General features: G+C 37.6%; 1 protein-coding gene across 1 annotated transcript in view; it reads left to right on the top strand.

The window, feature by feature from the left end:
- Positions 1-2,863, top strand: part of EPB41L4A (erythrocyte membrane protein band 4.1 like 4A) — a 76,820-nt gene extending 73,957 nt beyond the window's left edge. Inside the window, exons 21-23 of the mRNA XM_053474294.1 lie at positions 1,480-1,590; positions 1,792-1,873; positions 2,147-2,863. Of these exons, the coding sequence (XP_053330269.1) occupies positions 1,480-1,590; positions 1,792-1,873; positions 2,147-2,269 (316 nt within the window). The 3' untranslated portion in view covers positions 2,270-2,863. The remainder of the gene's footprint in view (positions 1-1,479; positions 1,591-1,791; positions 1,874-2,146) is intronic.
- The last annotated feature ends 12,103 nt before the right edge of the window (positions 2,864-14,966 follow it).

A 14,966-nucleotide genomic window follows, 5' to 3' on the forward strand; every position in this document is an offset into this window, starting at 1 on the left:
CTGGAATGCCGCTGGCTGTCTACCTGAGGATTAAAGAGAATTGAAGTGTCAGAAAGGATAAAAAAAAATCAGTGAATTAGTCAATGTGGGATTTTTAGCAGACGTGAAATGGTGACAGAGCGGTTTATGGTATGTTTACAGTAGTATGCTTCCTAAAGGCCAGTCCGGGCCTACAAAATCAAGACATTTTAGAATGGGCCTACATGGATCTGACGTACGTAAGTGCAGTAGTAACGTAACGACTAGTTTGATGCTGGTTTAATCGTTTACGTTATACCGCAAGCTTATGTAGGGATTATTATTGTGGCGTTTCTAAAATGTCTTGATTTTCTAGGAGATTAGGTGACATTCTAATATGGTATACTATTACCGTTATAGACTATTATAGGTGTGTTTGTTATAGGGAGAGCTGAATTAATAAGCTCCGGTAAACCGGTTTCACGGTGGAGCCTCAAAACGGGGCGAGTTTGACAGAATCATGTAGCACGGGGCAATAAGGTGAATTAGCATCCCTTAGCTTAGTGACAGATACATTTTAGTGCAGTTTAGGTAATTAAAGAAAGCGAAAGGTGATCTGATTGCGTTTTCTAGATGGTTTGTCTTTTTTAATGAAGCATCAAACCAGGTGGCATTGTAATTATTTCTGAATCTCTTCCCTGTGCATTAATAATTATAACCGGGGGATTACTGGGTGCTATTGCAGTGTACCAGACAGCTCTGTGACTTTACTGTGCATTATGATGAGCATAACGAGCCACTGAGCTTAACTTTCAGCAGCTTGGCTACCCCTGTTTAATGCATACAACCTTACAGTTTAAACAATGCATTATGCAGGGTCCGCCCAGCCTATTATATAGGTGAATGCCAGTGGGCCTAGCTTTTTATATTTTTATTAGACATTTTGAGTTCAATATTTTATAACGCTGGTTACAGTTTATAAAATACTGTTATAAATTCAATTTGTATGAAAGTGCACCCACTGTGTTTCTGCAGTGAAAACATAATAATTGTGTTTAATTTTTTTGTAAGGGGCTTAGGTATCAAATGTTAAAACGACTTTTTAAACAAATTAGAAGCCATCATGAAAGCATTGGAATGAGAATTAACGTGTATGGATGTTACCGGCAACCGTTTAAATGATAAATAAATTAAATGTATATTATTTTACATCCCCTTTTGTTTCCTACTTCTTATAGACTTATAACACATTGTATATCACCAAAAGCAACATTAATCTATATGTGTTGTAATGAAATTCTTCATACGGATATATATCCAATGTATATAAATCTATTATAAAAACCTAAACAATGAGATTGATGGAAAATCCACCTGGCCGTTCTTTTAACTCTTGCTGCAGTGTGAGAGTGAATATGCCATCTTGAGATCTGTGACATTAGCCCAGGACTCCACCTGAACTCATATTTAACGTTATTATCCAACAACCTTTACTATCATCTATTTTCATCTATTTTTCAGGACCCAAGGGGACCCTATCCGAATCCGGCACTCGCACTCTCCACGCAGCTTCCGCCAGTATCGGAGGTCCCAGTGTTCTGATGGGGAGAGATCAGTCCTTTCGGAAGTCAAGTAAGCTGCAGGAGATATTTAACAGCAATATCTTTTAAAAATGCACAAACAAACCTAGATTCTGATCTCTCGCATACTGAACCTAGCTTAGTTGTGAAAGCCCACTTATAATCTATGGTTACCACCTCTAGAAGCAGCACATTATAGAAACACACAGAATGGTATTTATTCAACATTTTTTTATCTTTTTTTCCTTTCCAGTGTGAAAAACGACCTAGTGCCTCCTCTGCCTGTGACACGTGCCTCAGACACCCATTGTCTCAGTGGGACTTCTTCTCACCAGGTTTGTAAAATAAAATAGAATATAGAACGTCACTGTCCCTATAAAAAATATTAGATGTAAGTTTAATAGTAATAGTTTTTACCACAATTGTCCAGTTTGTATAAAAAATCAAAAAAACCTATGTGGAGAGTAGTGTCATTCAGTACTATTAATATGTATTTGTGTGTAGCTATATTTTTGGGGGGGGGTTTAATTATGTTACATTCTCTGTGTGTTTTAACTTAACTTTATTAAGCTATTATTAAGTTATTATTTATTTATTCTGTTTTTCAGAGAAGGACAGGATCCAAGGACAGCCTGATTGAAGCTAACGTTTCTCCTCACGGCAGGGATGGGAAACATAATGTAAAGACAGTGAAAACCATACAGGCCTCACGCCTAACGGCAGAAACTTGATTTCATTTAGAGATAGGGAGGTTCCTTGGACTATGAAGACATTGACTAGGGACCCGCTCTAACAACATTGTTCTTATACAAATTCTATGTTGAATTGTAGGACATCGCCTTGGACTTTAAATTATTGATGCCGATTGGGCAATGCATAGTAGTTATGGACTTTTTATACAATGTGCTTCAAGCCACTCAGTCCTTTGCAAACATCCAGTAATATTTGTGGAAATGCAAGTATTTATGTATTCCAACTGCGGAGGAAAAGATTAAAACAAGAATCTTTGTGTCATGTACATCACCGCCGGTGTTGCAGTGGAAGATACACTATCGCCATGTATGCTGCTTCCCTTTCCAATTGCACCATGGGGCGTTGTGTTAGCCAATGGAATTCCTCTGTTTAATGTTTAAATACGAAGTCTGAATTCTGAAAAGAAAGCTAATCACAGTAAGCACCATTGTTTCAAGCATTAGAAGATGGACTGTACACCGGTTGTTTAGCACTCTACTGCTAGGTTTTAGTTGCTCCAAAAATGCTTCATGTACCATGTGAAATTTGTAAAACTGGATTTTTTCTTCATTAAATGTTTTTTTCTTCTTTTATTTTGCAGTATTAAATTCAAAGTATTTAAAAAAATATCAGACCCATCAGTCTGTATTCACTTTTCTACTCGGTATCTTACTGGCCATTCCACTCATTGGTTAACATTGGATGAAACTGAGTTGATTATACTATAATAGTTATAACATAGACACTGGGTTGTGAGAAGACTGAGAACTTTAAACGCACCTGTCACAAAAAATGACAAGATGCCACTTTATAAGAAAGAAAGAACTTTTAAAAAACATTTTACCATACAACTACAGGTATGGATGCCAGGTGTGCGCATCACAACAATTCTCTGTATAAAATACTGTGCGGCATAGACAGGCCCATAGATGCAAATCATACATCTGGAGTCTGTTTTCAGTTGAGTCTCCCCCTTCATTTTCTTGTTCATACTGGGTTAAGATTGTGGATTTACAGGCTAGTCTCAGACCATCGTCTGTTTTCTTTATCACTGATGTAATATTGTGTTTGAGAAAATCCTTGTCTTATTATTATTATTATTATTATTATGTATAGTCATATTCCGCAGTGCTGTACAATGGGTAAACAAGACATAACAATAAGTACAAACATAACAATTTTCACTTACAGATACAAAAAGGTAAGAAGGGCCCTGCTCAAACAAGCTCAAAATCTCTACAGATTTTATCACTGTACAGCAGGGAAAATCTTTGTAACAGCCCCAGGTAGTTTAAGGATTATTACCCACAGATGGAATATCATGAAATATAGCAGACTATATTCTGCCCTGCTGAAATTCTCACAGCATATATTGTACCTGGGTGATCTTCCCTCTTTCTGTGGCCATTTGTGTCAATTCCTTTGCAATACACTTAATGTTGTGTGCAATAATTTAACAATATGTGAAAAAGTAATATGCACATACCTGTGCTTAACATACATCGCTAACATTAGAGACAAAGCTGTCTTTGGTGGTTTCTGCATTTGAAAACTTTAACATAAAAGAGAAATAATATTAAATATTACATTTAGGCCTTTCCCACCCTGCTGAATGTGGAAACATGCAGCCACTAACGCAACCTCTACTACAACACTTGTTTGTTATAAAGGCTTATTGTCTTTAAAGGGCTTTAAGGCTAGGTTTCCACTTGGGTTTTTGTCCGGCGTTTTTTTCTTGATGAAAAACGCCAGGAAAACTGCCAAGAAAACTGCCGCTGCATTTACCTGCGTTTTGGCGTTTTTTCTGCAGTTTTTTCTGGCGTTTTAGCCTTTCTGTGGAAATTGCTTTTTTTGACCTTAGGCAGTTTTTCCAGCCTTTACAAGTTAGAAGTTTCACCCAGCTAAAAGGGATTAGGATAAATGGCAAGTATCTGCCCTCTCCTGCTGTCATTTACTTGGTAGACCCTTTTGTCTCTTTTCTGTGGTTTGTAAGGCATGCTTTATTTCGAATGTCTGCTCCTCTGGGAAGATTGGCCCCAAATGATGGTGCAAATTGTTTGCTGTTGCTTTTGGCACGCAGGATCCGGTCGCGTATGTTTGTTTGTAATGGCATGTTTGTTCCAAATGGTGTAAAATTCAATATGAACCAGTCCAGGACTTTGTTTTGTGTGAAACTGTTTGTTTTCAGCCTATTTCTCGTAGGACACACAGATACTGGGTCCATCCTCTGCATTGTAACTGTGGAAAAAACGCCATAAAAAACGCCAAGGCAATAAACCCACATGGCTTTTTCATGGCGTTTTTTCTCTCCCATAGACTTCTATTGGAGAAAAAAAGCCAAGATTTCTTGCAAAAAACGCCAGAGTGTCAACATGCTGCGATTTTGAAAAACTGCCACAGAGCCCAAAAAAGCAGAAAAACGCCAAAGAGGACTGAAAAAACGCCAAACAGAAAAACGCCAAGTGGAAATGGCATTTTGCGATTTCCTATTGAATTACAGCTAACATCTGGCTGCATGCGTTTTTCACAAAAAAACGCCAGGTGGCGCTATTGGCGTTTTTATAGGCGTTTTTAGCAAAAAAAACCAAGTGGAAATCTAGCCTAAATGCAGTGGCAGTTTTCTTGGCAGTTTTCCTGGCGTTTTTCATCAAGAAAAAAACGCCGGACAAAAACCCAAGTGGAAACCTAGCCTCATGGCGTTTTTTCTCTCCCATAGACTTCTATTGGAGAAAAAAAGCCAAGATTTCTTGCAAAAAACGCCAGAGTGTCAACATGCTGCGATTTTGAAAAACTGCCACAGAGCCCAAAAAAGCAGAAAAACGCCAAAGAGGACTGAAAAAACGCCAAACAGAAAAACGCCAAGTGGAAATGGCATTTTGCGATTTCCTATTGAATTACAGTTAAGGATTCTTAAATGTAAAAAAAGATAAGCCTAAAACATTTATAAAATTATCAATATGGTCCTTTACTGTAGTTTAGTGGATAAAACCTCTTTTGGTGCTGCTTTTTCCTATATATATATATATATATATATATATATATATATATATATATATATATATATATATATATATATTATGTTAAAATGCTGTAGGTCTCCTTAACAGAAAATACAGAGACTCGGTTTTGTAGGCATTGTCATGGAAACTTAATTTTGCATCAAGTGGGCACAAGTATTTGTGTCTGGGCAAGCTTGAAATATAAACCTGGAAACTGGGAATGTGATAAAGAGCTGAGCAACTTAAGGTGGCTTTTCCAAACTGTGGGAGTAACACATAATAACAAACAAGTGATCTCTGTTAATTATGTATTTTGTCGAACCTAAAATTAAAATTACCGTAATAGTTTCACGTAGCATACTTACATTTCTACACTAGGTGGCAGCAGAGGCCAGGAAATACGAACATAATCAAAAATCGCACAAAAACCTACAGCATTTTTATGCTTGGCTTATGCTTTTTGTATCACATGCTTCTGCCTTTCTTCCTTGTTCCCATGAAATATTCCCTACAGTATATGTAATAAAGGCAACAATATAACCAACTGCATAATAACAGGCTGAAAAGGCCACCCTTTCCCTCTGCTGCTGAAATCAGAAGCAGTCTGTACACCCTCTCTGTAGAACACTGGACACTGCTGACTTTCTTTTTCCTTTATATGAAAGAGGAGCCAATAAGAATTTGATATTAATGATTAAACGATAAAACGCTTTCTATATTTGCATTTTTCCATACTTTTTTAATCGTATTGCTGTAGCAGTAGTTGTTATAAGGTACAAAAATGGCACATAAGCCAGGTTGCACATGATGTATATAAACAGTTACAGTGTAAATAAGTTAGGAGTGTGTGTGTCTCAGTACAGTGCTATTTTTCTTTAAAATAAACAAAAAACCATATACAGTGAATTGGCGATGATCTATAGTTTAAAGTTATTTTCCTTTAATCTCTTATCATGTACCAAATGAATTTGCATACCGACATTTATTTTGTAATAGATGAATATGAGACACTTACGTATGGTCCTTAACTCATGTCAAAACAACACAAGTTGTTACTTACAATAGTTGTAAAGATGTAGAAGAACAGTTTTGTGACCAGATTAAGTTAGCTCCAAATAACCCAATAATCTTCATACCTGTTTGTCATAGAAAGTAAAAAAGTTATGCATCTAAAATAGAAACATTTTGTCCCTGATACAGTTTCAATTTGTTAAGTTTTAAATGTTAAATGAATAGACATAAACTATTTGGAAATATTGTTTTCAATTATTAAAGCTAATTTGCATTTACCAATAAAATGTCTAAAATATTAACAATGAGTGCATGAACAAGATCAACAGTTTAAAAGTTCTTTTCATGATATTTTAACCAACAGGGCAGAACCTACCATGAGTGATCGCCCTGGTGGGAAGTTTGTCTCCTTAGTGCACCATAGCTCTCAGTGATCCGCTTGGGAAGATAAACAACCTCCTTTGGATCTCCTGAGGTCTATGTACACCTCTGTAGTATCATTTCCTTGGGAATTAATGTGAAGCACCATGGTATGACATCATATCTTGCTTTAGAGGAACAAGAATCAGCGGAGGGTAAAGTTCTTGGCAGCTCAGTAGGTCTGAGGCAGTCCTGGACACTGTCCTAGATCAGACTTAGGACCCCTAAAAACTGCACAGTGTAAGGTAAGGCTAACAACATTAGTGACAATAAATGATTTCACATGGCAGCAACAGGTATTTAAATATCTTCACAAATTATATCAATGTTTCCGGCCTACAATGTTACTTTTCATCTGGACATACAATTCAGTGGACACGCAAATGTTCATAGGATATTAAAATAATAAAAAATAGACATGTGCAAGGTGAGCAAAATTTTCATATCATTTTTGCCTTGGTTTTCGGGCAACAAATTTAGTTTCTTGGGTGTTAGTTTCGGATGAAATTCAGAGATCTTTTTTGATTCGGGACAACATTCAGGGGGCGCTCCCAAAAGGAGGAGATCCCTGACACCTTCTGGACTCTCCTTCATTATAGACATTTTTAAAAAAAGGTTTCCCCAGGGTATGGACGGTCAAAGAGGTACAGCAGCAGCAGTAGTAGAGCACTGGGCCTGGGCAAGGAGGACACTGGCAGATGGTAGGCACATGCAGCCCTGTGGAGCAGGACTGGAGTTCCCCAATATATATATTATAACGCCTTGTTTTGTCACCAATATTTATTAATCAATGAAAAATAATAGATGATATGATAGCAAGATAATAAAAAATTGACTTGTCCAAAAATTAGAGGTTTGGCTACTAGCGTTAATCAACTAAACTCTACTGAGGAACAGGGGAAAAAGTCCCTGCTGCAGTCTCTGTAATACACTACAGTAGTCACTACAGCTTCTCCAATCCACCCCACACCAGTACCTTTTCTACACTAAAATAAATGATGAATTAACATTAGAAATGAAAGCATTAAAAGTAAAGGCCCAGAGTCTCTCTACAAAATTACCTTTTCAGTAATAACAAAATGTAATTGGCACACATTGATAAAAGTAGGCAATGGGACTCTATTCTAAATTCCTTCTTAACACTTTTTGTTAAATGGCTCTGTCTTTTGCCCAATGTAATATTTTCAAACACCTGTATATTCGGCATTTCATGTAAAACTTTAGCCCAAACTACCAGAGGCGCAAACTGATTCCTAATCATCATAATGCCTTTTGGTGAACAATAGAATGACTCAGTCTTAAACACCCAGTCTGACACATTGACTAATAAAAGCCTATAGAGGAAAGCATACCTTGTACCAGCAGGACTTCATTTGCATTGCCATAAAGCATCAGCTTAGTATGATGTTTGAGCAAAAAAAAAGTAATTCAAATGATCCCATGGCCGAGAGCAATAAACAAGTTTATTGTAGCAAAATGAACTAAATGCACATTTTGTCAATAGGAATAACATTTCTGTACGCAGCACTATATGTAATGCTCGAGAATTTATTTTCCTCATGGGAATTCACCATGTGTACTCGGATGAAGATTTGACTCTTAGTCATTAGTCATAAGACAGATGTCTAATAGGCTGCCTATCAATTGAGAGTACAGCCAATTTGAAATAAGCTTTTATATTAATGATTAATACAAATAGAAAGTCACTATAATTTATAAGAGAAATGATAGTTGTATATTATGGTGCTAAAAAAAGTCTGCCGAGTAACTTGGATTTTCCCCACTCTGTGCTTTAATGTAAGCAGTTAGCCTTTGTAATCAAGAGCCTTATATGTAAATGAATCCAAGCCAATCTCATTAACGTCTTATCCAGCTATCTTTCCCCATCATTATTACTAAATGCACAGGTTGAGGTGGATGACAGAAATTTCCAACCCCTAAAAATGAATGTTCCTGCGTATGAATTTCCGCTTTGTGACATAGTGTACACCTCAAGTGACAGCTCGGCCTCATTTCAGATAACATTTGCGTATGCCATGATGTTAATTCCTGGGAAACTGCCTGCGCCACCACAGAAGCGGGTGAAAAGCAGCAACTCCAACAAATCCATTGTATCTGTATTTTACGCAGCTTTTTATATAACATGTAGGACCAAGCCTGTTTAGTATGGGCTTAGAGGACATCATGGATTGATCATCAACACAGAACTGAGCTGCCATCCAACTGGCACCTCTTATGACTTTTCATCTTTAATTGAATTCATTTAGGTCTCCTGTGGTAATGCACATGATTAATGGTAGGGTCAGGGCCGGCCCTATAATGGGGCAGACTGGGGCAATTTTTGTTTTTTTTTTGTAGCGGAGGAGAGAGAGAGAGGCACTGAGTGGTTTTCGCTTACCCGCTCGGCGCCCCTCTCTCTCTCTCTCCTCTGCGGCGAGTCTCCCTGTTCGGTCCCGGTGCCGGCTTGTAATGCAGAGCGCCGGAAGTGACGTCAATTTCCGGCGCTCAGCATTACAAGCCGGCACCGTGGCAGAGCAGGGAGACTCGCCGCAGGACTGTTTAAAGGTAAGTACCGGGGGGGGGGCGTCGGCGAAGTTTAAAATGCCCCCCCCCGGCGTCGGCGGGCGGGGGGCGGCGTTTTAAACTTCACCCCAGGCGGCGTTAAGTCTTCGGCCGGCCCTGGGTAGGGTTCCCCCTTTTCTGGAAATAAATACTGATCATTACATTGCTAATTTTTATTCTCCTTATGCTAAAACACCACCCAGGTGACAACCACGGAAATGAATGCTTCTGTCTGAAAAAATCATCGCCTGAATCGTCAAGATCACCATCTCATTCTGTCACATGCCTGTTGGTGTATCACTTGACCTGCTGTTAGGAATTATTTATGTGAATTTAATTTGTTGGTGTAGACTCCATAACTTCTTAATTAAATCTCTCATTTAATTATCTTACAGACAGTACATGCAGTAATTGGCAGGGATACAGTTGTGGCCGACACCAAATGATCCTCTCAATTGTCTGAAGAAAGCATTACCACTGGATTCCTATACTAGAAGTTGCTTAAAGAGATGAGAGCCTACAAAATGTGTCCAACTAATGACCTCAAGCTATTCTGGTACCCCGGACACTTTGCTGTCTGAACCAGATCTTCTAAGCTCCCAATAAACATTCCATCCTTTGTGTTGGTTTATCTGAAAGTTACCTCAATTGTTTCTTTCCCACTTCAAAGAGCTTCCAAGTTCTAATACCTAAGCCCTGTACCTCTAAGCTGATGTGAAGTGACTTCAGAGGGGTAAGGCACTCTGATTTAAAATACAAGAGATTATAGGATTTAAACATGTGGGAAGCTGTGTTCCGAACAATTGGAAAAAGCAGGCTTATGAAAGTGACTTTGACAATGGTCTGGTTCCTTTTCAGTAAATCAGCACTAGTATTGACTTTCTGTGTACTGACCATTGGCTTTCCTGTGATTTCCATGTACTCCGCCAGTCCCGGGGCTTTGATGCCTTGTATGTATAGTAGTGTCCTAGCAAAGTCCCAACTGGTACAACCTTCTTCTTCTGCTTCCAAAGACATCAATTTTCTTATCGCTATATTATAAAGCAGCATCAACGGCCAGTGTTATGAACCTAAGGTAGTGGATGCGTTTGTTTTTATATATTTAGACTGACTAAAGAAACCATTGTAACAAATGGTTCCTTTCTAGGATTGATTATTGATATTATTATTATTATTATTATTATTATTATTTATTAAGACGTGAAGACACATGACATTATCTTCAATATTCTCAAAGCAGATAAGAAATGTTTGACTAGGCAAGTTTATTTTTCTATTTATCATAATCTTCTTGCTACCTAGAAATGCTTAAAATCCTACACTATATTAACCTTTACTACTACCGCTGAAAGGTCATAATATGGATGCATTGCTCTGTGAGTCAAGTGATACTTAAATTACACCGAAGCGTCCGACCTGCTAGTTTAGACTAAGGCATCTTGTCCATTTCTCCTCGCGTTCTAGACTTCCCTTTAATGAATTAAGTATTCATATTATACCCTCACCTCTCATCTGTCCTACAGTCTATGAACATTGAGATTATTTTCATGTAAATTCTCCCTCTCTTAGTATGAAGACTAAAGCAGGTATAGGGAATGGTCGCTGTTTTCCTTTCCTGTATCCTTAAAGGTTGTAGAAAAGATATATACTAAAAATGGGCTTTAATGCCCAAGGTGCTGTCAGATTTACTGTGCCATGTGCTACCTTCTATCTGATCTTTGGCCATATGCTGTGGTCCCTGTATGCTGCTTGTTTTTTTCCTGAATGCTAGCATGCGATGGACAAATTTCGCTTACATATGGGTAATCAATAGATGCAAAATTATATTTCCATTAGATTTACCTACAACACACCAGGAACAATTTTACGAAGGCTGGGTTTCCTAGCCAAGTTAATATTGGACTTGTGTAGCAAAGTATATTAGAGTAATATATTATGGTATACCCTATAATAATATTGATTTTGCATTTTAAATGTTGGCATTTCAAAATTGTGATATTATTAATGAAATTTACCAGCAAAATACAAAGTAGAATATTTGGGCAATAAATTCTAAGATTTTGTGTGACCTGAAATATATTTAATTTACAAGGAGCAGTCAGAGACAGCAAATTCATGCCAACTGGCCATGTCTTTTTGGAATGATTATTTCCGAGCACTGTTCCGGACATTTTGACAGACACGTATTGTATGATGCCAATTTCCTCAAATTTTCCACTTCTATGGAAAGATTTGTGTCTAAAACAGTTACCGTTGAATAAAAACTTCTACTTCATCTGATGCTATAATGTTTTCTGATTTTTTTTTTCATTGTATCGATCTGCCTTATGAAATTGGTAGTAAGTGCAGAATCCCATCACATCCAAAGACACTGGTATCTGTCTCACCACAATGTGTTCTATGGAGTAGTTTATGTCTTTTCTGGTCTATATCAAGTCTATTTTTCAGTAAAAACAATTATTTTATTTAGATCTATTAAATTTCAGCCTTCTCCACCAAAAAGGACTGGGTCTTTTATTGCAAGAGGCAGGCTAAGCTGGCAAACACTTTATATATACTTGCTTTCTTACTAACACAGAAGAGAATGCTGGCACCAACTCCATTCTTTAGGCTGGCTGCTATATTTCGACTAGTCCTGTTCATCTATTATTTCTACTCCGAGAACACTTTTCTGGAACCAATGCTCATCGAATGAGTGACCTTAACCCCTGTCTTGAGCTCTGTTTGTTGAGGACAGTCATCTATAATCAACGAAGGAGGTCGTTGTCTTAGGCTTATTTATATTGGTGCTTGTTGGGTGTACTTTATACAAAATTCCCTTTTTTTGTACATCTGTAAAGGCATTTGCTTTTCAAATGCCCCAGAATAGGGTAAAATGTAAGAAATAGCCATGAAATGTAATAACAGGAAATTCACTGCAAATACCATCAGTCTTGCAAGTTATTTGGGTAACAGAAGCATTCTCTGAAAATATCCACCCCTGGCACTGGGTTTGTTTGAAACATCTCCATTTAAATCAAATTCAAAGCAAGATTTACAAACAAACCCAAAAAATAAATAAAATGAAAAATGATTAACCTTTTCATGTTGTACTGGCCGAGGCATAGTCCTGCACTGATCAATGGACCTTTCATAGAAGGAATTTGCAATGTAACAGTCTGGCTAGAACCATGTTCTAGAAAACTAGCCAGGTCAATACTGACAGCAAATAATGAATAAAGCTGAATGTGGTTATTCACTGCAATTTTGTAGGTTTATATTGAATCATTTTGTTTCAAATTAGACATTTGAAAAACATTAAATTGTATAATTTAACCCCTTAAGGGCAATGGGCGGTCCCTAAACCCATTGAAAACAATGCATTACGAGCCCGTACATGTACGGGCTTTGTCATTAAGGGGTTAAAAAAAAGACATTTCAAATATTTTCATTTTCTATACAACCCAAAAGTTGTAGGACATTTTCATAGTGCTAAATATCATTTTATTCATTATTTAACCCTCTATTTTCCCTTTTTTTCTTCCTTTATTTATTATGACACACTCACTCCTCCTTGATAACCTCTTTCTCTTTCTTTGTAACCTCTGAAGAAACACTGCTGCCGCTGTGGGCAAAATTCCAAAGGAGAGGTATTCACTGCGCCCCCTTTTCCCCGAAGGGGTCTGGTGATTGTCTCATAAGTAAATTTCTATATTTGTGTGTGACGTTGTATTGCCAGATTCGCCATTAATTCACACTTCATGACATACTGCCAGCAATCGTGCAATGCAAGAGTTAAAAAAAAAAAAAAAGACATCCTCATGTTTTCTTTTGGCTTGATGCGCGTTCCATTCAGCAGATCACATACTGATTGCATCACTTACATCAGCTATTAGCTATCTTTGTTGTAATTGGAAATGTATTCAGATTTACCATGATTAGTCCCAGGCCATATGGCTTTAATCTGTTAATCCATTGCAATGCTGAAAACAACCCCTATTGGGACTAACAGGTGCAATTATATTAAAAATAAAAATTTAAAAACGTGCACAGGTGATATCCTTCTCAACGATGCATCAAAAGGGTAAAATAACAAAACTCACATCTATAAATAGCGTACATATAGTTTTACATGCAATAGCCTGTCATCCATAAAATGACATGTCACTGCTTTTGCAATGTGCCAGATGTAATCCAAAATATTCTGTGCATAGAAATGGTAGGAAAGTGGCAGCCTTGCCGCATAGCTTCCAAAATTAGGATTCTAGAGCGCACGTCTCTTCTAGTCTATGACTGGCAGAAAGGGGTTATTTGAGGTAAAGGCAAAGGGAGGGGTGGATGGGGAGGTGGCAAAGAGGGAGAAAGACTGAATGATATAAAAAGAGAGAATGGGAGCATTAGAGAGGCAGAAAGGTAAAAGAGAGAGGACGATAAAATGAAAGAGAGGAAAAAGGGCAAGGCAAAAGATATAAAAGAATCAGAGGAGGAGACTGGCAGAAAGAGACAAAGAGAATGAAAGAGAGACCAGCAGACTGAAGTTAGCTAAAGCCTATACTGGGTCATGTAAGGACAAAGTATTTTTCTAGAGCAATTGTTCTATCAATGTAGTAGATTAGACAGAGCGATTCCTTGGGGGAAGACAATTTAAATGCATAGCAGGTCAAATGAGGACACCCTTCTTCACATGTCGTATTGTTCCTGGCAGCACATTCAGTAAATTCTCCTGTCTGGCATCCGCGTTTTATCGATCATTCCAAATGCAGAGGGCAGCGCCTTGCTAGGTTTATGCATGATGTCTATGCAGCACAAAGGCTTTCAGAGAGCTAAAGCAGCAGACATCTAGCAAAGTATATTTAGCTTTTTTCTAGGCAGTGTCATCATCCAGGAAGTGAAGACTAACAGCAGAGGCAGACATTTATCTGTGACACCGGCGATTCACTATCAGCCATCCGCATCTGTTCCCTGCGCTGCAATAGCATAACAGCACTTATCTTACAATGGCTCCCTGTCCTTTTAAAGAAGAATATTAATATTCCATAAAATGGATTATTTTACCAATGGCACATTTCTCAAAAGCAATATCACCAAGCGCCCCCAGAGAACATAACAGAACATTTTATGAATTATACATTTTTTCAGTTAAAGAATTTAGCTTGACATGTTGTGTTCATCCCTTCTCTACAGTAATGCATTATAAATAATAATAAAGGGGCATCGCAAACTTTTGCCTGAGCCAGGGCATTTACTGAATGGAAAAAAAAAATCCCATTATATACAAAGCATACCTACCAAAAGTTTGCATACCCTGGCAGAAATTGTAAAATGTTGGCACTGATCTTGAAAATATGACTGGTCATGCAAAAAAACTGCCTTTTATTTAAGAAGCCATTTATTATCACATAGTTGTTTGGCTCATTTTTAAATCATAATTGTAACAGATATCACCCAACTGGCCCTGATCAAAAGTTTACATAACCTTAAATGTTTGGCCTTGTTACAGACACACAAGGAGACACAATTGGCAATTAAAGGGTAATTAAATTAAAGGTATAAATAGTCAGTGAGTTTGTTGGCTCTCATGTGGATGCACTGAGCAGGCTAGATACTGAGCCATGGGGAGCAGAAAAGAACTGTCAAAATGTAATGGAACTTTAGAAAGATGGAAAAGCATATAAAAAGATATCCAAAGCCTAAAAAATGGCAGTCACCTATTAAGAAGTGGAAA

The sequence above is a fragment of the Spea bombifrons genome, chromosome 1 (genome assembly GCF_027358695.1).
Source record: "Spea bombifrons isolate aSpeBom1 chromosome 1, aSpeBom1.2.pri, whole genome shotgun sequence".
Classification (NCBI taxonomy): domain Eukaryota; kingdom Metazoa; phylum Chordata; class Amphibia; order Anura; family Pelobatidae; genus Spea; species Spea bombifrons.